General features: G+C 38.3%; 1 protein-coding gene across 1 annotated transcript; it reads right to left on the bottom strand.

Annotated features, from left to right (window-relative positions):
* Nucleotides 1–2,029: 2,029 nt before the first annotated feature.
* On the bottom strand, nucleotides 2,030–25,567 carry Sdb (SAXO downstream of blistered). Its single transcript, XM_011052862.2, has 6 exons — nucleotides 20,611–25,567; nucleotides 15,891–16,168; nucleotides 15,432–15,767; nucleotides 12,347–12,786; nucleotides 11,975–12,177; nucleotides 2,030–11,879 (listed from the first exon to the last, which is right to left on the bottom strand). The coding sequence occupies exons 1-6, from the start codon at nucleotides 24,640–24,642 to the stop codon at nucleotides 3,150–3,152; spliced, it is 14,019 nt and encodes a 4,672-aa protein (XP_011051164.2). The 5' UTR covers nucleotides 24,643–25,567; the 3' UTR covers nucleotides 2,030–3,149.

Here is a 25,567-nt window from a genome sequence, read left to right as displayed (position 1 = left end):
AGTTTGCTGAACGAATTCGAGCGAGATCGAGTAATTAGAGAGGAAGCCTATAATTTTCGTGTGAGAAAGAGAGAGAGAGAGAGAGAGAGAGAGAGAGAGAGAGAGACATGAAAGTTGCCCGGAGTGAAATCTCCATTCCAACGCGAAATTTTCGACAATCTCATTGCGAGGGTTAACAACCCTGAGACTTCACGAGGCATAGGTATAAAAGTAAGAGGGTGAACGAAGGGGAAAAAGCGAGAAACGGTGAATCGCCCACAGGCGCTGTATCGTACTTGTTCTTCTTTCTTGAGCCGTCGTCGAGAGCGTGACGATGAAGCAAAAGAAGACGGAAAGAACGAGAGATGCTTCAAGGAACAGGTAGTAACGGTACTGCAATTTCAAACCTTATTTTATCTTATTATAAATACATATATATATATATATATATTCTGTTGAAATAAGTAATTAATATTTTGTCTCGTTGATATGGGAAATAGTTGCTGTTTATCGTTCCAATCGCACAAGATATGTTTTGAAAAAGTTAAATACAGTGATCCATTTATATACAGGTTTTATATATTAGGTGTTGGAATTAATTCGTAGCGTTTTACAAGTGATGGGAAGTACTTTCATTAATGTATTTTTTAATGCTCATGTGAAATAAATAACATTCTTTCATTAAAAACGCTACGAATTAATTCCAACACCTAATATATATAAAATTTACAAACTAATAATAAACAATTTGTCTATATATGTCTATATATATATCTCTCTATATATGTCTATTACATAGCCAAATAGCACAAATGCGCTTACGAGTGTTTCTAAAGTCCAGCAAGTGACATGAGGTTTTGTTAATTAAACTATCGTCTTTCTCTTTCTGCGCAATATTTTTTGAGCTAAGGCCAATGTTAATAATTTATTAATAAAAGATCAAACATTACTTTGCATCTATAAGAAATAATATGCACATAGATTTCTTGATTCCTGCTTTCTATAATTTAAGGGGCATAAGTAAATAAATTTCTTTCATAATTATGAAAAACCCATGATTATGAAATTTCAATATAAAATTATCAATATGCAAATCTTTCTACGTCAGAAAATTTAAAAAATATAAAATGCACTATTTTTTATTGTACTGTTTATCTAAATGTACAATCACATACATTTTTATAATGCTATATTTTTATACATATCTATCTACACAATAATATTGCGCGCGAATTATAATAGATTTGATATTATTAAATTTTTTGATTCAAAGTTATTATTTTAAATCAAGTTCAAATAAAGAAAGTAAGTGCGAACAGACATGAATGACATGAACAACTTGTTTCGATGAATGTGAACGGCACAGTTACGAATTGTTCATTCTCTTTCTTGCACTCACTTGATTTGGATTTAGCTTGAAATATAGATATATTTTAGAGAGAAACTGCCATATATATTTCAGGATTTAGTAAAAATACAGTAAAAAAATAACATTTTTATATCTTTCGATGTATTTAGTTTTATATAGATACCTCTAAGTGCGTAAAATCTAATGTACACACCAGAGCCATTATTGTCTATGCAGCCAAGTTTTAAAAAAAATTAGAAACATAAGATCTTTTTTCATATCAGCAATGAGGCCGATAAAGTTTCATCTATTCACATTATTTGTGAACAGCCTATGGCCATGCTAATAGTATTAATAAAAGGTTATCACTTTAATATACATATATACATTCTTATTGCGTTATTTTAATGGCAGATCCTTTGAATTAATTTATTTAATATTTGACACCAAAACTATTTTTATAAATTAGATCTCAACAATGTTAATATTAAAATCCTAAATCTAAATTTCTAATTGCTTTTATGTAGTTTAATTTATTTTATAATCTTTTTATCAATTAATAATTAATTTTTGTGACAACTATATAGCGAATGTATAGTATATTGCATTGTACAAACAACAAATAATATCATGTGCGTTTTGATCGTGTAAATGCATTAATAAAATAAATATAATGGTAACAAATAAAACTCATGCAACAAATTAATACAAATCTATTTTATTCGAATAAAATAAAGGTTATAAAGTAAATAAACCAACATCCAGAAATTGAATTATCCATTTGAGGAAAGAAAAAAAATCATGTATTTTTTTTAATATTTTGCTGAAAATATATTCTTAGAATACAATGCTAAATAAGTGCGATAATAAAATAAGCTGAAGATTAAATAAAACATAAGCAAAAAACTCATTGCCATATAAAAACTTTATATTATAAAGTCAGTGAAATAGAATAACATAATTGCACCTACTATCCTAATTATCGGACGACACTAATGCTCTATTAGATTCGACCATATTATGGATTTAAGCTCTAGTTATTGCTTTGTATACACGTGTTTTAAGAAGAAAGGAATATATAACGGGCGGCTACCTATAGTCGGTAGATAAAAGTTAGTGGTATAATCAATACTTATATACTTATATTGACCAATTATTTTCATTCGTAACTGCATCCTAAAAAGAAATTGTGTATATTAAGTATATACGTATTTTAACAGCTTATATTTAATATTGCTATACAAGGGACACGATAAATTAAATTTCATCTGTTGATATTGTAATTTAGAAACGATTGTAGTACTCACTTTTACTCAGAATAATATTAGCGATTATAAAATATAAATTAATTTTTCAACAGCGCGATATCATCACAGCATTATTCAAAAAATCCTTTTCGGATTTAATCTTGGCAAAATTCGAGTACTTTGAAAAAGAAAATTTTCTATATATAGTAACACATCATATTTACTGTTACTACATATAATTACATGATTTTATATTCTCTCTTTTAATTATTAATTAATAATATAATAATAATTAATTATAATTGATTCTAAAATCTAATTAATTATTATTATTGATTATGATCGTATAATAATTAATTAATTATTATTGATTATTATGTATATAATTAATTATTATATATATTTTTACTTAATAATCGATATATAACAAAAAATTGCTTAAAAATATTATGCACGATAATAAATGTGTTGCATATAATTTTGATCATCTTTACAAAACAAAATTTTGATTTTAGCACTTTAACGTTAGTAAAATTTTTAAAAAATTAGTAAAACGTTAAATTTAATAGGCCAATTTAATTGGACACAACGGGCATGTAAAACTTGTGTTTCTGCGTGTCTCTGGTGTGTTTGAAAGGCGCCTGTTTGGCTTCCAAAAGAGCAGCTGGACACGGTCCTCTGTGCCTAGGAACGTATTCTTTTTTATACATACTGGAACTGACAGTACTACCATCACCCAAATTAATGTGAGATGCATTCGTTTGCCTCTGGACTCTTTCTACTTTTTGAGTACTTTGTGAGAAGTTTCCATAGCTTTTTGCCTCGCTTTGTGAATAGAATTTCCCGCCGACACTCAGGTTATCTTGCCGAATGATTCTCTGCGGGCGTTCATAGCTGGAAGATGCCCAAGGATTGACTTCTTTAGAACTGCGATGCAGCGAAGTCAAGCTACGTCTATCGTTGCTCTGGCTCGAATTACTGATGTACTGTCCGCTCTCGGCCAGATTTGAAATACTTTTGCGCTGGTCCGCCGCCGTCGACGAAATCGTGTGAAGCGCCTCGGTGGAAGAAGCTGCGCCACGTCGATGGAGTACCGCATTGCTGATGTCAGCTGACGAAGAGGATATCACGTTCTTGCGGTGGTGACCGAACTTCGTGGCTGAGTCTATGTGTGATCGTTCTGAAGTCGTTTGCCCGTTGATTGATTGTCGGAATTCCGGGCTGCTTGAATTATATCGCGCCTGAGTGGAGATTGTGTGCTGCTCGTGCTGCTTCGTCGCGGATCTTTGTCGAGTTTCCATATGTTGCGCATTCACATAATCGCGCTTGGTCATTTCCTGATGATGACGCTCGACGTGCTGTTGCTGCTGATGCTGCTGTCTATGGTGCTCGCCGTGTGTGGCGTCGATCGCGTAACGAGATGTATCTTCCGCTCGCACGATTTGCCCTCGATTTAGTCCTTCCGTGAATGATTTATCCTCGATTGTTCGACGACTCTGCACGTTCTGCGATCGCAAATGTTGCTCGTTCAAATGAGTTCTTTGATGCTGTTCATGATGCTGATTAGACACTAATTGAGAAGTCGTTTTTCGTGAATCCACGGGTTGTGGTCCAAATGATGAAACATCAATTGGTTGAGCGGTACGACGATCCGTAATATGTTGTGTTTGTTGATGATGAGAGAGAGTTTGAGCATTGGCAGCTCTCTGATCTGACTGAGCAGAAGTAGTTGTACGTTTTACGGTCGTAACGACAGTGCCATCTGCTAAAGTTTGCGATTCCACGGTCTTCCTAGTATCAGATTCTATTTGACTCATTTTAGCAGCGATATCCTTTCCTGTACGTTTCGTGTAGGTATTGTAGTTACGTTGATTCGTCGTAGTCATCACGGTGGTGTCATCACCGAGCGAAATAGATGATTCCATGTGTCTTCGACGATTTACCGTTTTACCAGCGGGAGAAGGTTCATGCTTAGAAAGTGTATAAGTATCTCTGCTGGTTGTTTTTGTTTCCATAGTGCCGGTGTTAAGCTTTAAGTTATCTTCGTGTGACTTAATGTCCGCTCGTTCTCCACGAACTATTGTGTAAGTCGACTTGTGAGACGTTGTGCCTTCGAAATCGCCCATCATCTTTAGATTATCCTCTCTTTTTACGACTTCGATTCTTTCTGCTCTTTTGGGAGTGAAGTCGTCACGTGAGCGTCCGATGAAATCACCTTCTGGCTTCAAATTGTCGGCGTGACGAATCGGCGATCGTCGTTCGCCGGGACCAATCTTATCCGGAGTTCTACGTTCAAAGTCACCCTCTGGCTTCAGATTATCCGGGTGCTTGATTGGAGTTCTTTTCTCCCCGGGCCCAATCACTATCTTCTGAGGTCTGTCGAAATCTCCTTCCGGACGTAAATTATCCGTACGCTTTTTAATTGGCACGCGTTCACCAACCACGTGCACGTAATCATCCTTGCGACGCACGTCGATAAATTCGCCTTCCATTCTAAGATTATCTTCATGTCTCTTAACATCCACTTTCTCCACTCTCGTGATTTTCTTATAGTCATCTCTCGAGCGATGAGTGTCTATTTGTCCCTCCATGCGCAGGTGATCTTCATGCCGACGTATTTCTACGCGATCTCCATTTACATATTTATAATCATCTTTCGGAGATACTTTCATTTCACCTTCGGGACGAAGATTGTCCTGAGGTTTTTTAACCGGCGATCGATCTCCTCTCTTTGGAATAAAATCGTCCTTAGGCACTATGTAGAAATCTCCTTCGGGATGAAGATTATCCTTTGGCTTCTTCACATCTGCTCGGTCGCCTTTTAGCGGAGTGTCTTTCTTCGGTCTGCCAACGAATTCTCCCTCCGGATGAAGATTATCGGGATGTTTAATGGGTGATCGTCGTTCGCCGGGACCAACGGGTGATTTTGCTGGTCTCTCGAATTCACCTTCGGGCTTCAAGTTATCTTTCGGCTTCTTGATGATTGCTCGGTCACCTTTAATAGGTACGGTTTCCTTCGATCGTTGTACAAAATCGCCTTCTGGCTTTAAATTATCAGGATGTTTAATAGGAGATCTTCTCTCTGCGGGACCTATCGATGCTTTCTCTGGTCGTTCGAAATTACCCTCAGGATAAAGATTGTCTTCACGCTTAATAACTTCGCTACGTTCACCACGAGTAACTCGATAGTCATCTCGTCGATGAATATCAACGAATTCACCTTCAATTTTCAAATTATCCTCATGATGAACAATATCCACACGTTCACGCTTAGACGTAGTTACGTAATCATCTCGAGATCGATAAATATCTATATCGCCTTCCATCTTCAAATTGTCTTGATGCACCACGATTTCAGTTCTCTCTCCTTTAGTTGGTTTGTAATCATCCTTGGGTTTTCCTACGAATTCTCCTTCAGGCTTCAAATTATCTTTAGGCTTCTTTTGAATTGGTCGATCGACGCGCTTGGGAATAAAATCATCTTTTGGTCGACCAACGAATTCACCCTCTGGATGCAAATTGTCTTCGTGTCGAATTGGTGTACGTCGTTCTGCTGGGCCAATCGGTGATTTCTGAGGTCTTACAAAGTCGCCTTCAGGTCGTAAATTATCTCTTGGTTTCGTAACATCCGCCCTTTCGCCTTTGATCGGTATCTTTTCCTTTGGACGTTTCTCAAATTCACCTTCTGGCTTCAAATTATCTGCATGTTTGATCGGAGTTCTTCTTTCCGTTGGACCAATTGGTTTTTTCTCCGGTCTTTCAAAGTCACCCTCCGGTCGTAAATTATCTTGCGGCTTTCTAACATCGGCTCTGTCACCTTTCTTCGGCGCGTCTTCTTTCGGCCTAGATACGAACTCGCCTTCAGGTTTCAAATTATCATGTGGCTTCTTTACAATTGGTCTTTCAGCAGGCTTGAATTTTTCAGGCTTAGGTCTTTCGAATTCACCCTCTGGTTTTAGATTGTCAGAATGTTTTATCGGAGAACGTCGCTCAGCAGGGCCAATCGGTTTCTTTTCCGGTCTTTCAAAATCTCCTTCCGGTTGCAAATTATCTTGTGGTTTTCTGACATCAACTCTCTCACCTTTCTTCGGTGCTTCTTCTTTTGGTCTAGATACGAATTTGCCTTCAGGTTTTAAATTATCATGTGGTTTCTTTACAACCGGTCTTTCAGCAGGTTTGAATTCTTCAGGCTTAGGTCTTTCAAATTCACCCTCTGGTTTTAGATTGTCAGAATGTTTAATCGGAGAACGTCGCTCAGCAGGGCCAATCGGTTTCTTTTCCGGTCTTTCGAAGTCTCCCTCCGGTCGCAAATTATCTTTCGGTTTTCTCACGTCAGCTCTCTCACCCTTTTTAGGCGCTTCTTCCTTAGGCCGACGTACGAAATCACCTTCTGGTTTTAAATTATCTTCTGGTTTTTTAATTTCAGGTCTTTCTGCTTTCTTAGGCGAATAATCGTCCTTCGGACGACCTGCAAATGGACCTTCCGGTTTTAAATTGTCACGATGCTTAACGACATCCATGCGTTCGCCTTTAACGACTTTGAAGTCATCCCGTGTTCTCATATCGATAAATTCTCCTTCCATACGTAAATTATCTTGATATTTAGTAATTTCAGTTCTTTCGCGTATTAAGAAATCAGTATATTCGTCTCTGGATCTATAAGTTTCTATATCTCCTTCCATTCGCAAATTATCCGTGCGCTTCACTACATCCATGCGTTCGCCACGCATCGGTCGATGATCATCCTTCGGTCGACCTTCGAATAGACCCTCTGGTTTCAGATTATCCTCTGGTTTTTTAACTTCGGCACGATCACCTTTAGTGGGCGTAAAGTCTTCTTTAGGTCTACCAATAAATTCACCCTCCGGCTTAAGATTATCTGGATGTTTCACTGGCGTACGTTTCTCAGCCGGAACATATTTTTCAGGATGTGGTCTTTCAAAATCGCCTTCGGGTTTCAGATTATCTGTTGGTTTTTTGACTTCTGGCCTTTCTGTTGGACGATAACCTTCTTGTTCCGGTCGTTCAAACTCACCTTCTGGCTTCAAATTATCTGAATGTTTAATCGGAGTACGTCGTTCCGCTGGACCAATAGGTGCCTTTTCCGGTCTTTCAAAATCGCCCTCGGGTTTGAGATTATCCTTTGGCTTTTTAACATCAGCCCTGTCACCTTTTTTTGGCACTTCTTCTTTTGGTTGAAAGACGAATTCGCCTTCCGGTTTTAAATTATCGTGTGGTTTCTTTACTACCGGTCTTTCAGCAGGTCTAAATTCTTCGGGCTTAGGTCTTTCGAATTCACCTTCTGGCTTCAGATTATCAGAATGTTTAATCGGAGAACGTCGCTCTGCAGGACCAATTGGTTTTTTCTCCGGTCTTTCGAAATCGCCCTCCGGTCGCAAATTGTCTTGTGGCTTTTTAATATCAGCTCTCTCACCTTTCTTTGGCGCCTCATCTTTTGGTCTTGACACAAATTCGCCTTCCGGTTTTAAATTGTCATGTGGTTTCTTTACAATTGGTCTTTCGGCAGGTTTGAATTCTTCAGGTATTGGTCTCTCGAACTCACCCTCTGGTTTTAGATTATCAGAATGTTTAATCGGGGTACGCTTCTCTGCTGGACTGATTGGTTTCTTTTCCGGTCTTTCGAACTCACCTTCCGGCCTCAAATTGTCTCTTGGTTTTTTCACATCAGCTCTTTCACCTTTTTTAGGCGCTTCTTCTTTAGGCTGACGTACGAAATCGCCTTCTGGTTTTAAATTGTCTTCCGGCTTTTTAATTTCAGGTCTCTCTGCTTTCTTGGGTGAATAATCATCCTTCGGGCGACCTTCGAACGGACCTTCCGGTTTTAAATTATCACGATGTTTAACGACATCCATGCGTTCACCTTTAATAATTTTAAAATCATCTCGCGTTCTTGTATCAATGAATTCACCTTCCATACGTAAATTATCTTGATATTTAGTAATTTCAGTTCTTTCGCGTATTAAGAAATCAGTATATTCGTCTCTGGATCTATATGTTTCTATATCTCCTTCCATACGCAAATTGTCCATGCGTTTAACAACATCCATACGTTCTCCACGCACTGGTCGATAATCATCTTTTGGTCGACCTTCGAATAGACCTTCCGGTCTTAAATTATCCGCTGGTCTTTTAACATCAGCGCGATCACCTCTTGTTGGTATAAAATCTTCTTTCGGTTTACCAATAAATTCACCTTCTGGTTTGAGATTGTCCGGATGTTTCACTGGTGTTCGTTTCTCAGCTGGAGAGTATTTTTCAGGACGTGGTCTTTCAAATTCACCTTCGGGCCTTAAATTGTCCATTGGCTTTTTGACTTCTGGTTTTTCTGCCGGACGGTAACCATCCTGACGAGGTCGCTCAAATTCACCTTCTGGCTTGAGATTATCTGGATGTTTCACTGGTGTTCGTTTCTCAGCTGGAGAGTATTTTTCAGGACGTGGTCTTTCAAATTCACCTTCGGGCCTTAAATTGTCCATTGGCTTTTTGACTTCTGGTTTTTCTGCCGGACGGTAACCATCCTGATGAGGTCGCTCAAATTCACCTTCTGGCTTGAGATTATCTGGATGTTTCACTGGTGTTCGTTTCTCAGCTGGAGAGTATTTTTCAGGACGTGGTCTTTCAAATTCACCTTCGGGCCTTAAATTGTCCACTGGCTTTTTGACTTCTGGTTTTTCTGCTGGACGATAATCATCCTGACGAGGTCGCTCAAATTCACCTTCTGGCTTGAGATTATCTGAATGTTTCACTGGTGTTCGTTTCTCAGCTGGAGAGTATTTTTCAGGACGTGGTCTTTCAAATTCACCTTCGGGTCTTAAATTGTCCACTGGCTTTTTGACTTCTGGTTTTTCTGCTGGACGGTAACCATCTTGACGAGGTCGCTCAAATTCACCTTCTGGCTTGAGATTATCTGGATGTTTCACTGGTGTTCGTTTCTCAGCTGGAGAGTATTTTTCAGGACGTGGTCTTTCAAATTCACCTTCGGGCCTTAAATTGTCCACTGGCTTTTTGACTTCTGGTTTTTCTGCTGGACGGTAACCATCTTGACGAGGTCGCTCAAATTCACCTTCTGGCTTGAGATTATCTGGATGTTTCACTGGTGTTCGTTTCTCAGCTGGAGAGTATTTTTCAGGACGTGGTCTTTCAAATTCACCTTCGGGCCTTAAATTGTCCACTGGCTTTTTGACTTCTGGTTTTTCTGCTGGACGGTAACCATCTTGACGAGGTCGCTCAAATTCACCTTCTGGCTTGAGATTATCTGGATGTTTCACTGGTGTTCGTTTCTCAGCTGGAGAGTATTTTTCAGGACGTGGTCTTTCAAATTCACCTTCGGGCCTTAAATTGTCCATTGGCTTTTTGACTTCTGGTTTTTCTGCCGGACGGTAACCATCCTGATGAGGTCGCTCGAATTCTCCTTCAAATCTAAGATTATCCGGATGTTTAATTGGAGTGCGTCTTTCGGCTGGACCAATAGGTTCTTTCTCTGGTCTTTCAAAATCGCCTTCGGGACGTAGATTATCTTCCGGACGTTTTACTTCAGGACGTTCTGCACGTTTGGGCGAATAATCATCTTTTGGACGACCCTCGAACGGACCTTCTGGTCGCAAATTATCTTCGGGGCGTTTAACATCGGCACGTTCTCCTTTGGTCGGTCTGTAATCATCTTTGGGTTTTCCTTCAAAGTCACCTTCTGGACGAAGATTATCGACATGTTTAACAGGCGTTCTACGTTCGGCAGATTTGAATGGTTTGATTTCTCTGTCTGGAAATTCTCCTATTGGAAATAGATTATCCGGATGACGAACAATAGATGCTCTGTCACCGGGACCATAAGGTATCGGCTTAGGTCTTTCGAAGTCGCCTTCAGGATACAAATTATCCAGATGTCTGATGGGAGTGCGTTTCTCACCAGGTATATATTGGTCTTTGGGACGATCTGAAAAGTCACCTTCAGGTCGTAAATTGTCTTTTGGTCGTTTCACTTCAGGACGTTCCGCTGTCTTCGGAGTAAAATCATCTTTTGGACGTCCTTGGAACGGACCCTCTGGTTTCAAATTATCTTGTGGTCTTTTAACATCAGCTCTCTCTCCTTTAGTTGGCCTATAATCATCCTTAGGCCGTCCTTCAAATGGTCCTTCAGGACGTAAATTATCTTCTGGACGCTTGATTTCAGGGCGTTCGCTACGTTTAGGTGCATAATCATCTTTAGGTCGTCCTTCAAATGGCCCTTCAGGACGTAAGTTATCTTCAGGGCGCTTTACATCGGCGCGTTCTCCTCTAGTAGGCTTATAGTCATCTTTAGGTCGTCCTTCGAACGGCCCTTCAGGACGTAAGTTATCTTCTGGACGCTTGACTTCAGGGCGTTCGCTACGTTTAGGTGAATAATCATCTTTAGGCCGTCCTTCAAATGACCCTTCAGGACGTAAGTTATCTTCAGGACGCTTTACATCGGCGCGTTCTCCTCTAGTAGGCTTATAGTCATCTTTAGGTCGTCCTTCGAACGGCCCTTCAGGACGTAAGTTATCTTCTGGACGCTTGACTTCAGGGCGTTCGCTACGTTTAGGTGAATAATCATCTTTAGGCCGTCCTTCAAATGACCCTTCAGGACGTAAGTTATCTTCAGGGCGCTTTACATCGGCGCGTTCTCCTCTAGTAGGCTTATAGTCATCTTTAGGTCGTCCTTCGAACGGTCCTTCAGGACGTAAGTTATCTTCTGGCCGTTTCACTTCATAACGTTCGCCGCGTTTAGGTAAATAATCATCTTTAGGCCGTCCTTCAAATGGCCCTTCAGGACGTAAGTTATCTTCAGGACGCTTTACATCGGCGCGTTCTCCTCTAGTAGGCTTATAGTCATCTTTAGGTCGTCCTTCGAACGGCCCTTCAGGACGTAAGTTATCTTCTGGCCGTTTCACTTCATAACGTTCGCCGCGTTTAGGTGAATAATCATCTTTAGGCCGTCCTTCAAATGGCCCTTCAGATTTTAAATTATCTATAGGTTTTTGTGGTTCTGGCTTGCGTAGCAATATTGGTGTAACGTAATCATCCTTTGTATGAGGCAATGCTTCGAAAGGCCCTTCGGGTCTTAGATTATCAGCTCTTTTAATAACTGTGGTACTTTTATAATCTGCCTGATCAAAAGTTCGAAATTGTTCCTGAGTGGTAGTAGTACTGTCAACGATATCTGTTTTGTTGTAAAATCGATCGATGTCTTCGGGATACTTCGGTCGCCACTGAGGTTCACGTTCAATAACATGAGTTTGAAAATCTTCCTTGATATGAGAGGTACCCTGTAAGATAATTTTGAAAAATAATGAAGTCATATGTACAGTCTTATAAACGATCTAATTAAAATTGGAAAATTTTCATCATTAAAATTACTAACCGTGAATTCACCCTCTCCTACGGTGAGATTATCTGTTCGTTTAACGATTTCAGCGCGTTGGATGCTACGATGATCAATGTATTGCGATCGCGACGTCGTTTCGTCAATGAAATCACCCTCTATCTTTGTATAAGTATTGCGACGTATTGGGATCGGTCGTTCGCCAGGAGTGCCAGTAAAAACCAGCTCGGTCGTTGTTGTAGCTAGAAAATAAGAAAAATTTATTTATTTTTTATATCGAGCGTACAATTTTACGAAAAGTATATTTTTGTATATATAAGAATTCATTTGAATATCTGTTGGGACCAAATTAATAATAAAAAAGTTTATTAATAAGTTCACGAACGGAATTAAGCAAGTATTTAAACTTACTGTCAAAATCCCCTTCGAATTTCAAGTTATCCCTTGGCTTCGTAATCGGAGCTCGCTCGCCATATTTCGGAGCTTCCTCTCGAGGCTTACCAACAAACTCGCCCTCCGGTTTAAGATTGTCTTGTGGCTTCTTCACAGGTGCCCTTTCACCCCTAATAGGCGCCTCTTCCTTTGGTCTTCTAACGAATTCACCTTCAGGTTTGAGATGATCTTGCGGTTTTCTGACCGGCGCTCTCTCGCCTCTAGTAGCCACATAATCGGTTCGTCTCTCTCCGATAAATTCACCCTCCGTATGCAAATGATCTTTATGATAATATTTTGTTTGCTTTTCTACATGTTTTTCGTCGTAATCCTGGCGATAGGAAGTCACAGTATGCAATGGTTCTTCATAAGAGAATTCCAAATGTTCTTGGGGCAAATTATGCAGGCAACGATGACGTCTAAAATATTTATCATTTATTTATTAATATCATTTATTAGAATTTAGAAACAGATATAACGCTTATGACATTACAATGTTTTTTTCAGGTCGCATGAGAAGTAAAGTATTTAAAGTATTTAAAGAAAAGTATCTATTTTTAAACATTTGCGTTCATATTTGAAAGCAGTATGATAAAGTAAACGATACTGCATCCATTCTTATAACATTCATGGTATATCCCTGTTTAATATTAATAAAAGGGAAGAAAAGCGTTCGCAGAAAATTCTTATTATCCGCTTTTGTATTCGTTCAAATAACGCTGATGCTTAACAAAGGCTTGATGCATATAGAGATTTAAATATGACGCAGAAGGGTATCAATCCTTTTATGTTCTTAATGAGTATAAAGGTTTTGCGTCGTTTTGAATGTCTTGTTATTCTCGGAGTATTTGCAGTCATTATCATACGCGGACATAATGGATATAAAGACAAAATTGTGATTGTACTGTAATCTATTCATTCGATACACGGCATTTTAAGGTATTGTGTCTTTAATATTACATTACTAATTAAAAACAAATATTTTATAAATGTCGTAAGAATTATAATAAGCTGAATAATTCGTATATTTTATTTAGCAAGAATTAATTTAATATTTATTATAATTCAAGTATATTCCATGTACATAATACAGTAGGAAAAGCTTTTATTAGTCAGATAACAACATATTTTAACGAGATGCGTTCTCACGTAAATCGAATTGTTATTGGTACATACATATTCAATTAATTAAATATTCTTGATTACAAAAATTAATTAAGTTCTTTACAATCCAATTGGAAGTTTTAGATACCTTCATTTATAACTGAATATAATTCAGAATATATACTTAAGATTTTATCAAATGACGAATGACGTTTCTATCGAACGTATTAATTAATGAAAAGCTTTCACCTTTCTGTGAAAGGTATGAATTACATCCCGCTGGTGAATGTTTTTAATGCAATACTGGTTAGTTACCATAAATGGTATGGAAAAAAGAAATGTAGTATTATTGCCAATATTTTTTATTCAAAGCAACTCAGCTTATTTGGACACTAGCATTTTCATATGAGAGATCCTACTTCTCTGTAACTACATCGAGCAACGTCAAAATTCGTTCTCATAATTCTTTTTCGCTTTTCTTCTATACCGTTGGGTATTACGAAAATCCAATTCCGTAAAAGCCAGACTTGGTCAAAGTTGAGTAGTATGTATTTTTTATTGGATAAAACCATGTTATATGACACATTATGAACATCCCTTTAGAGTCGCGTTAAACCAGAAGAGAGAAGTTTTAACAGACCTCAAAGTTAAGCAGACTTACGTAGAAATTTCCAACGACTAATCGCCTACGAGTAGACGAACCGCAATTACTTCTTGAGACGGCCACGATGCGACTAATTTTCTACGAACTTATACCTCTCGCTCGCAAATCTATCTGCACTACGAGTCTATTTAGGTCAAGATTTTCAATCTGACAAGACTTTATGTAGGTATATATATATATATATATATATATATATATATATATATATATACACACATATATAAAATTACATATAAATTTTTCTAAAACTATTATCTTTTTCTATTGTCATTAAAAATCACAAATTATTAGCTAAAATAAAAAATTTTTTTAAAGTTTAAAAAAGATTTAAAGAACTTAAATACTATACACATTAATCTCCATAATTAGCCATTTTTTTTAAAGATATAATAAATACTTTTAAAAAATGATGATATGTCTAACACAATTATGAAAGCTGTAAGATAAATTTGTATGATTCGTCACCGTCGTACAGAGCTACGTAGGTTGGAAAGTTCGAATAAAGAAGGAATCGTGCGATGACTTGCCCTCGCTCAGAACAACTTGCCGTAAAAGGATCTGTCTCGTGTCCTACTTTTGCACATTATGCATACGTATATAGTGTTTTCTAAATAAAAAAATTGACTTGTATGGTACTACTGCTATGTTAAGATCAATAAATATGTTACTGATTTTTTTTTATATAGCAAGAATTGAATTAATTAAACAAGGATTCTTAATAATTAAAAATCATCTAATAAGAGCGATGAAAACTTTTGATAACGAAAATATGATTCTATATAAGAGGTATGTAATAATCAATACAGATACTAAAATAATGTCAAATCAAAAGTAAATACATTCGTACATAATAAACTCAGCTCGGCTCTGAATGGATTGCTGCAATGAATTTAATAGAGTAGGAAATATGGCCTTGAAGACAATCTCCTGTTCCTCTCGTCAATTTGCATCTCGACTCTGGCAAGTTTTGTATTCTGATCTTGTTAATAATGTTTAGAAGTAGGTCAACCGTGTTCCTCTCTACAGCGAACGTGTAGATAAGTTAAATTAAATCGTATTCGCACTAGTTCTATACTTGTTAATTATACTCCTTGTAAAATGTTTATTAATATTTTAATATTAAAATTTGTATGTATGTAGAAAGTAATTAAACATTGTGGTAGAATCTTAATTTTGGCTTAATGCTTTGCATAATTTAAATTAAATTCTACACTCGCGCCAGATTTTTTATTTTTACATTTTTATATATTTATATATGAAGAGAGATATAAGTATTTTATTACAAGGAACACTTACCCGCAAGTACAAAGCTCGCAAATGCATTGTTCTTTTAAAGGGATTTTCGACAATATATCCGGTACCAGCACTGATTTAGGATAGACTACATCCTCTTCGAGAGAGTCTGGACTTTGATCTCCTCTTTTAGGTATGTCCTGTTCCAATTTCTTCGGTTCTAACTCAGCAAATCGACTAGGTTTAGGTTTCGGAGATTCAGGTTCTTTATCAGATTTTCTAAGTGCTACAGGTTTTTCTTCGGGTCGACTCGGCTTGCCAGCCGCTGGCTGTGGTCTTCTAGTCGGCGACGTATGATCCCGAAGCTTTTCAGGTGACTTTGGTCGGATTTCGGAAGGTCTATGAAATCAATATCGACAAGTCATAAATTGTCACCTTTTATTTTTTCTTACAGTTTAGACATATTTAAAAGAATTAGATTAGTTTAAAGATAAAAGGAGAAACAATTTATTTTTCATTTACCTGCCATCCACTGGCCGCTGAGGACTTCTTTCGCGCTGCGGAGGTCGGCTGGGCTTTCCAGCAATTGGAGTTGGTTTTGGTCGATCGTCTTCCCTGAGACCAGGTATTCCACGAGGATAACCGGGCCGTTCAGGCGATGGTTTCCTCGTGGAATCCGTTGGTGACCGGGGTGCTGGGCCGGTGATGGTATCGAATCGGGAGTCAATGACATCCCGCGCTACCATGCTAGTCACCTGCTCTTTATCGATAAATTCCTTCGTTGACTCGGTAACATCTCTCTAAAAAATACAACAAAAATATTCTTTAAGTATTTCTCAGATTTTGCTAAATAACAGTAATATTAGTAGACATAAAACAGAATAATTGGTAATAATTAATACGGTCAATGCTTTCAATTATCATTTCGTTAATGGTTGCTCACGTTTTCACGCACAGTGTAAACTATACTGTTAATTATTACATATACCGTAATGTCGAGTATTATCACGTTTTTATAAATGATATTACGTAGAATTTTACAGCTGCAACATTAGTGCTGTATAGATAACACATTGATTACTATAATAAAATACTTGCATTGATATGGCATATAAACTGTTAGGAAATGTCTAACATAAACGACCAGTTATGACTACCATCACTCGCAAACTTTAGAAGTATTTTGCTCGTAACAAATGACGATTGCATAGTAACATTACTTGTCAATTTACTTAAAGTCAATGTCATAACAATTATTTAAAAAAACAATGATTTATGATATTCAATTGGTATGCTAATTATACACAGTAAACGCCTTGATACACACATTGACAAAGACTTCGAGGCGCAATAACGACGTAAATGCGGCTTCGTTTTTCCGCGAGCGTTCATTACGAGCTTCAAACGTGCTGCATAATGAGCGCCGCGAGCATGAACGAGATTAGGAACGCCGGTAATGCTTAGTTCGACAGAATACAGGTAACACGAGATTGGTGTATACGGCTTTTATGTGCACGCTTACATAGTATCGTGTAACGTGTCGAACCGTCGAACTGTACTTTTGCGATTTAGTTTGTTTCTTTAACCATATTGCTGGCATTTGCAGAAATAAATTGTGTTTGCACTATCGATAATGTAAATGATCTGTAGAAAGAATTTTATTTTATAAGTGTATTTTAAAAGATTTTCAAATTTTGTATTTTTATTAAAATGTGTGTAGGATATATCAAAATATTTTTTTTCAAAATTCTCGAATTTCATAAACAATTGTAATCTTTTAATAGCATTGATCGACATATATATACAAAATACAGATAAAGATTAACATTTCTAGTTATTAAGAGGAATTTTACATCTAATAATAATTTTTGTAAATTTTATATTTCATCTTTATATTTTTGAACATAAAAGTGCAGATTACTATTTATACTTTTTAAAGTGCAGTTTTATGCCATAACTGTGGGAAACATAATATCACTATTAAAGTAATACTAATTTAATGAAACTAATATTAATAAGTATCTTATTAGGTGTTGGAATTAATTCGTAGCGTTTTTTAATGAAAGAATGTTATTTATTTCACATGAGCATTAAAAAATACATTAATGAAAGTACTTCCCATCTCTTGTAAAACGCTACGAATTAATTCCAACACCTAATATAAATCCATGATAAATTTACTACGAAAAATATTATTTCAGTTGGGGAATTTTGATATTTTACTTGTACTTGTATTGAAATTCCACGTTACATTAAAAATGTCTATTTTTTTTTCAATTTGTTGTAACTGCTCATTATATTCATAGGCACGCTTGTTTTTTAATTTGACTCTACAACGAAGCAAATAACGTCTGCTGATATTATTAGTCAAATCCTTTACTGTTTTTAACGTTCGAATGTAATTCGCATAAAGCACATCAGATAAAGTTTTGACATTTAATTAGCGGGTTAAGTAGCTTGAGTCTTAAGCTGATTGCCCCTCCTCCGACGATATCGAGAGTTGCTCATAATGAAGCTCGTTTACATAATTTAGACTTTACTTGTTTTCCAGATGAGTATAATTTTGTCTGTTTAGAAATTTCACGTTAAAAACGATCCCCTCTGTGTTGCTGTTTCGTGGTAACTACAAGTTTAATAAAATTTCCGCGTTAAAAGAATTTTGATGAACGTGATTAAGTGCCGTTAATAAAATATCACATTTATCGATGCCGTAATATGCGATATGACGAGATATAAATTGCATGTGCCTTCATAAAATAATAATACCGAATCGCGCCGGGAAAACGCGATCACGCATGTACGTCGTACGTATTATATCTCGATCCAAATAGGCTATCTCTATATATAGTTGTTTGTACGTTGAACAATCGAAAACAATGAGGGTGTCTGTAATATAGCATCAAGATGAATTGTTTATGAATTGTTTAGGGACGTAAATTACAGTCGTAACATACAAATAGATTCCACAGAGAATTTTTTTTATCTAAGATGAAGCGAAGATATATTTGTTGGATATTCATTTACAGAGTGATAGATGAAGTAACGCGAAAAGCACGTGTGCAAACGCGAACTTACTAAAGCATTTTATCGATCATCTCGAGACCTCGGAGTAAAGTCACGGCTGTGAGAATTAAATCGAGCTGCTTTAAAGAAACGGACTGTCCGTATGTTGCGAAATAAGTTACGAATATCTATTTTTAATTCGTTCAACCGGTATAAACTTGTAAACGTGAGAATATATTGCAAATTACCAACGTAGTCCTTGTGAATTATCCTTGTGAGCAAAGTATTGAATATTCAAACTACATTGTTAGATAACGTAAACTTCGAAGTACCGATCCGATTTGTGAGATGCTACGCGGAGATAAAGTTTCGAATTGTCCCGAGCATCTTCAGTTAGGAAATTCACTGCTGTTAACAGAAAAGTATGCTCGCTGAATTTTCAATAAGCAAAATAAGATTTTATCAGATATGGAACAAAATTTAAATTAATGTAATCATAAGAAAAAAAACTAAACCCAGAAAAATTAAAAAAGACAATTTTAAAAATTAGAAAAAAATTGGATATATTTGAATAAAAATAAAGTGTTATTTCTATTAAAAATTAATTCCGAATTAAAATTTCAAATTTCAAATTTTCAAAAATACTACCGTTTTATCGCTGTAGCAGTAAAATCCAAAGTATCATCTGTGGCATTTATCTTTCTGTTTGATATCGACCCATATTTCTATGAAAACGTGTAACTTTTCAGCCACAAAGTGACTCGGTCGCAGTGTAAAACTCGTTGATACCATGTGCGATTTTGTTTTTACTGATTAAATCAATATTGAGTTCTATAGCATATTGCAATATACAGTGGATACACAAGGTATTATTGTAAAACGATATACCTGTATGTTACTCTCTCTGTTGTACTATTATTATTTTATTTAATGTTATCGGTCGTTGCTATCGATACTGTAACCAGCGATGAGTGACGTCAATGTACACGTGTCTCTTAGCGTGGCATCTCTTAACTAAGATTTCTATAGCACTTGAACGAGGCGACCGCATGATAAGCGAAGCGGAACGCGCGTGAAATTCAATTGGTCATACATTAAGCGAGTTACATTGAGCGGTGACATCACTGCCAAATTTGCTCATATTGTAATTATTATCATTCCGCATATGCTCGATTTAGCTTAATTGCAAGTGATTACACTTACATGTCCAAGGATGCAATTTCAAGGATTTTTTCATGGAAATGCAAATAATTATAATAATTAATTTTCCTGTTGAGACTTTTGTTATAAATAATATAAATATAATATAAATAATATAACAATAATTAAATTTACATTTTTCTATAATAATGTTATTTGAAGTGATTTTAAGTTTGGATAAAATAGAAAAAAAGATTCATCTTTATTTTAATTTGAACTATGCCATGATTGTCTTAATATACATGCATTTATCTCTCTCTCAAAGATAACTTGCGTATTTACATGTCAAAGTTCACTTTTTAATCGAAAACAGAGGTTATCGAATTGTTTTTATGTCAATGATGATAATATATTAAAAATATTAAGATATATCATGTATTTCTGTACTGCAATAGCATATTGACGATTTAAAGCGATTATAATACAACGATTGTACTGTAACGAGGTACTGTATGTCGGGCAGAATCGTTTCTCATGTATGAAATATCGATTTCCGCTTGATTCACTTTGCAATAGTTCGATGAATCGGGACTCAGTCGTCCAGAAATTCATATATATTAAGAATGCGATATATATACATTCTGTCTGTTTCAAACAGAGGATTCAACAAAACGAATTCTCTTTTTTCTTCTGCTCTTAACCCTTCTCGTCTTTCTACGAATTGCTATATTACGTCAGGTTTATTTTCAACGCGGTGCCACACATAAACCTACAACCTTCGCTCGGTTTGGAAGTGAAAGTATCGTTCGAACCTCTTCCGAAAGAACTGAGCTCAAAGTGTCTCGATAAGATTTTTATAAATCTGCCTACTAACATATGGTCATTATCAACTATCGAGAAGTTAATGTATTGAGAACTCAAGTACATCGAAAATAGAAGGTTCAAAGTTTTCAGTATTTGACTTCAATTCTTATAGAAATAAATGTTGAAACAGAGGTATGATATAAGTATTATTCCGGAAAACTAAATGAGTCGTAGTTTTAGCAATTTCCTGTGGACAGCTAATAAAGAAACATTTTAACGTCTTGCAATTACTCACCACATCCTTGTATGTGTCCGTCGTAAATTCAGTGATGACACGCTCGTCCCTAACATCGCGCTCGTCTTGCACAGAAGTAAATCTCGAAGACTGATCGATTACATAAGATTGCTGAAGCACTTCGGATGTACGCGTGATATCCGCATGTGTGATATCCGCGACATCTTCGACATGTCTGATTTCAGTGACGTCCTTCTGTGTCTCCGTTGATTTTCGCGAAATCGGAGTAAGCAACGTTTTTCCTCTCTGATCCACTGGTTTGCTTTCTTTCTCAATCGGTTTTCGTTCGTCTGCCGATTTCTTCGGTACTTCAGTTGGTTCATCACGTGTTGGTTTCTTTTGCGTATCTTGCGGTTTTTCGTGCACGAAAGAACCGTCCCAAGTGGAGGCACCAGGCTTCGATGGTCGATGCGTTCTGTCTACCGGACTTTTCTGCGGCTTTTCGTCGGAGGGTTGTTTTGATGTCTCGTAATCGATCGGATGTACTTTATCCTTCGGACTCTCTTCTATATAAATTTTGGATATATTTGACGAGTCATATGTCTTTGAATCGTACGTTTGTTCGACCGTGACGGAGCTTGTGGAATAATCGGCAGTACTTGATACATCCTTCGATGTATTTAGTATTGTAACAGATGTTCTATGATCAGCGATGTCACTCGATTTTTCTTTAATTGGGCTTCGCTTATCTTCAGTTTTAATATCTTTTGGTACTTTTCGATCTCCTGGTCTCTTCTCTTCCGGTTTCTCATACACGAACGATCCATCCCAAGTGGAGGCGCCTGGCTTCGACGGTCGATGTGTTCTATCCACCGGACTCTGCGGTTTTTTATATTTAGGCTCTTTAGTGTCTTTCGGACGTTGTCGAGGCGATGGCTCAGGTTTTTCGTCGAACAGCTGTCTTGGCTTCTTGTCGGTTTCACGTACTTTCTCTTCTGCGCTTTCTTTGATAAAAAATTTGGATATATTTGAAGAATCGTATGTCTCCGAATCCGTAATGAATGTTTGTTCGACCGTGACAGAGCTCGTAGAATAATCGGTAGCACTTTTTACATCTTTTGATGTATCCAAAATTGTAACTGTTCGATGATCAACATTGTCGGTCCGTTGTTCTTTGATTGGACTCTTCACAGCTTCATGTACATCTTTCGGTAACTTTTTATCGCTTGGTTTTCTTTCCTCTGGTTTCTCATACACGAACGATCCGTCCCATGTGGACGATCCTGGTTTTAGAGGTCGGTAACTTCTATCGTCCGCGCGAGATTCCTTCTTCTCGCTTTTAACAGTGGTCTCTTTAATGTCGGTAGTAGTTATTACGTCACTACTAGGCAGTCTTTTCGCACCACTGTGAGGGCTTTCTTGAATGGTTACTGTTTTTTGCGTCGTTATTGGCTGACCGTCGCGAATAGTAACAGTTTCGGAAGTCGTCGAGAAATCAAGATTCGAGAAATCCGTATAACTTTCGTGCATTCTTGATTGTTCCATAACGACGGAACTTTCCATAATCTCTGAAGTGCTTGATACATCTTGCTTGACATCTCGGAGATCGATAGTAGTCTCGCTAACATATTTCTTCGATGTATCAACATAAGGTGTCTTTTTGCTACCTGCCGGACGAGATTTATCTGGTAGCATATCAATGGATTCTCTGCTAAGTGGTCGCTTCTTATCTTGTGATTTTTCCAATACGAAAGTTCCGTCCCACGTTGATGATCCAGGTTTGGTACTTCGTAGATCTCTATCTTTCGGTATCTTCTCCGGACTTGTAGGTCGCGGTGAGGGGCTAGTCCGACGTTCCGTCGTCGAAACTTTGCTTCGTGATGTATCTCCATCAAATCTAATCGTCGTTTCGACAGGGCGGCCCTCGTAAACGACTGTCTCATATCTCGTGGACCTGACACTGGCATCCCTGATGTCTGAGAAACTCTGCTGACTTGATGAATGTTCAACGATGTAAGAAGTACTCGTAACGTCCGCTTCGTTAATCGAATTATCTTCCGTAACATCTCGAATATCGATGGTTTTTACTGTACGTTTATCTTCCGGTCTTCGGCGACTATCAGGTGTTACCGGTCGTTCGTAGACGAAGGTGCCATCCCAAGCAGATTGACCAGGCTTGTAACAGCGCGAAGTTGTATCAAATTTTGCCTGTCTCTCCGGACTTCCATGGCCGCGCGTAATTTTATTCTCAAGACTATCTTCCTCTAAGATTACATCGGACACCGACGTGACCTTCTCGACATTCTTCTTGTCGCCGGAAATCGCGTATTCAACGATGTAAGACGTGGAGACCGATTCAGTAACGTTCTGTTCTTCGCTGACATCTTGAACATCCACGGTATCATGACGTTTTTCCGTTGTACGGACAACGGTGACGTCTGAAGGATGCTTCTTTACATGATCTTGCGACTTTTCATAGATAAATTCGCCGGGTCTGCCGAGTCTTCGTTGCGATGGACTGGATACGCGAGCAGGATGTTCATCCTTACTCAATGGCGTACCATCGACATGGATCGAAGTTTCTCTGCTTACATCTCGTCGTTCTTCAGAAATGAATCTGGTGCTGTCCGTAGCACCTTTTACGACGCGCATAGTCTCGGATGACTCCTTCTCATATGTACCGTCCGTACTCTTTTCTTTGAAATCTCTTCTCTGCGTAGTTTCCATGACGTTGTCGCCGCGACCGTGAAACACGTTGACGTCGGAGTCGTTACGCTTACTTTTTGGCTGCGTCGTAATTTTTTCCACGACGAAGCTTCCGTCCCACGTCGAATCGCCAGGTTTTGAATAACGGGTCGGTCCTTTCGAATATTTTTCGCTCACGAAATCTGTTGTATCTGCAGCAATTTTTTCCGACGTAATATCACGAAGACAAGTCATCATTCGTTGACCTTCATCGACTATCGTTTTCGAGTCTCGAGTCATGCTTGAACTTGAAGATACATTCTGATCAATAAACGAGCCCTCCTGGGTCGAAGTCTCTTGAGTGACTTTAACGCTTGTTTCATTATCTCTGGTATCGCTATGAATCTTCGAACTTACTGTTTTATCAATGACATTTTTGTCCTTAGGAGTGGTGGGTTTTTCATAAACAAAGGTACCATCCCATGTAGATTGACCGGGCTTATTACAACGTGTTGATATCTCGATGTTTGATCTCTCTGATTTCAAATCGCTGCGCGTACTTTTATCACCACTCCTCTTGATATCATCGGTACTTTTAATAACAGTCACATTGGAGGGTGTGATTGTATGCTCGCTGTCTATTTCCCGGCTCGATGTAGACATCGTCTTACCGTTGTCATTGATTCTTTCTCCCGTTTCGCGTATTCTCGTGGTGCTCGACGTTGTTTGACCGTCTTTCGTTACGGCTTCGCTCGTCTCACTACTCACGTGAGTACTCTCGGTCGACCTTGACGATGTCTGAGATATGGGAACGTGAGCTCCATTTTTAATGTCATGAGAAACTACAACAGTAGAGCGACGTCCGCTATGATCCTCGCTCGCTGATGAGCTCTCAATTAAGACACTCGAGGAGCTCGACTGCTGAACCATTGAATGGGATGCGCTTTGACTTTGCGTCTGCACAGATTGACTGGCTTGTTCAGTCGTTTCTCCTTGAATTGTCCGACTTTCCGAAAGAGACGTTGCGTGCTCGCGTGGAATCTCATGCGTCGTCTTCGCTTGCTTAATCGATTGCATCTGCTCCCCTGCTATGAAGTCTTGAGAGCTTTTTCCGGTTTTTCGGCTGGACGAGCTTTGCTGGATAGTCTGTGGAGGTGTCTCGATAACTTTGATAATGTTACCTTTGGAATCCATGATGACCTCGCGACTGGCACTCGTGACCTCCATGCTACTTCTAGATTCGCTCTCCTTCACCTGATTCGATTCCTCCACGACGCTGGTGGAGGATACAACCTCGACTGTCTCCGTTGTCGTCACATCCGAGGACGTCGATGTCATCGCCATTTCGTTTTTCGCGGTTCCCGCATTCTTCATTCTTGACACCGTGCCTTTTTTGTGAATAGTCATCGCTACGTGTTTCGGTTGCTTCTACAGCTCGATTACTCGATAGTAACTTTACACAAACGCGAGAGACTCGTGTGATTATTGTAAATACGATAAAAGCCGAGAATGTTTTTAAAACGCACACTCACTGGCCGAATATGTTAATTTGTCAATCACTGAAACTTTGCCCCTGATTAAAAATTTTAAATATAAAAAAGTTCTCTGTTAACGCTGGCGCACAACCATTTATCATCGGCACACGATTTTAACTACATTATACATTATATCGCTCGCTCGCACGCGCTCGCGCCACTCCTCGAGTCACCCAGACGAACTGAAGCTCGGCTGCGACCGGCCTCGTTTACAAACTCGTTTCTTCTGTATGATCCTCGGAACTTTCTCGCTCGCGTCAGATATATGCACGAGCTTCGCGCGTGCTTCTTCTCGCTCGCACATAAATTCCAAAACTCTGTCTTTCTCTTCCGTACGATCACTCGGAATTAATGCCGGCTTAGAAAATTTGTGATTGTGAGAGATGTGAACCGATGTTCTCAGTCCGATATCGCGAGTCGATGTGGCATCGGCGGTTACTCGCCGCTGCTGGTCTAGGTGACCACACGGTTCTCCACCGTTCCTCTCCGTTCCTCTCTCTCGTCACTGACACTGACATACACCAACCATGGATCTTTTATGCCTGGAGAACACCGCGGCGGCATCCCTACTTTCCGCGACGTGACGGAGCCTCTGTACATTCGTCGGTAAGTGTCCCATTCGTTCGGCGTGGGACGTAGCCACCCATCCTCGTGTGTCCCACACGCTCGTGGCGTGGGATGTACCTACTCGCGTATTGTTCACGACCGGTAACGCGTGTTAGAATGCGTGACCCGTGAACACGCGCGTACATGCGCACGTTGTCTACCGTCACGTCGTCTACCGTCTCAACCAGTTG

This window comes from Acromyrmex echinatior, chromosome 1 (genome assembly GCF_024713525.1).
Source record: "Acromyrmex echinatior isolate Ae372 chromosome 1, ASM2471352v2, whole genome shotgun sequence".
Classification (NCBI taxonomy): Eukaryota; Metazoa; Arthropoda; class Insecta; order Hymenoptera; family Formicidae; genus Acromyrmex; species Acromyrmex echinatior.
Note: the sequence above shows the minus strand (reverse complement) of the source record. Positions and strands in the feature narration are given on the sequence as shown.

What these genes read in the sequence shown, in the direction of transcription:
- Sdb (XM_011052862.2), bottom strand. Translation starts at nt 24,642, where the DNA reads ATGACTATTCACAAAAAAGGCACGGTGTCAAGAATGAAGAATGCGGGA. An exon ending in CAGCGGCCAGTGGATGGCAG is followed by an intron (nt 15,768 to 15,890) that starts GTAAATGAAAAA and finishes TTGATTTCATAG; the next exon opens with ACCTTCCGAAATCCGACCAA. An exon ending in TGCGAGCTTTGTACTTGCGG is followed by an intron (nt 12,787 to 15,431) that starts GTAAGTGTTCCT and finishes TAAATATTTTAG; the next exon opens with ACGTCATCGTTGCCTGCATA.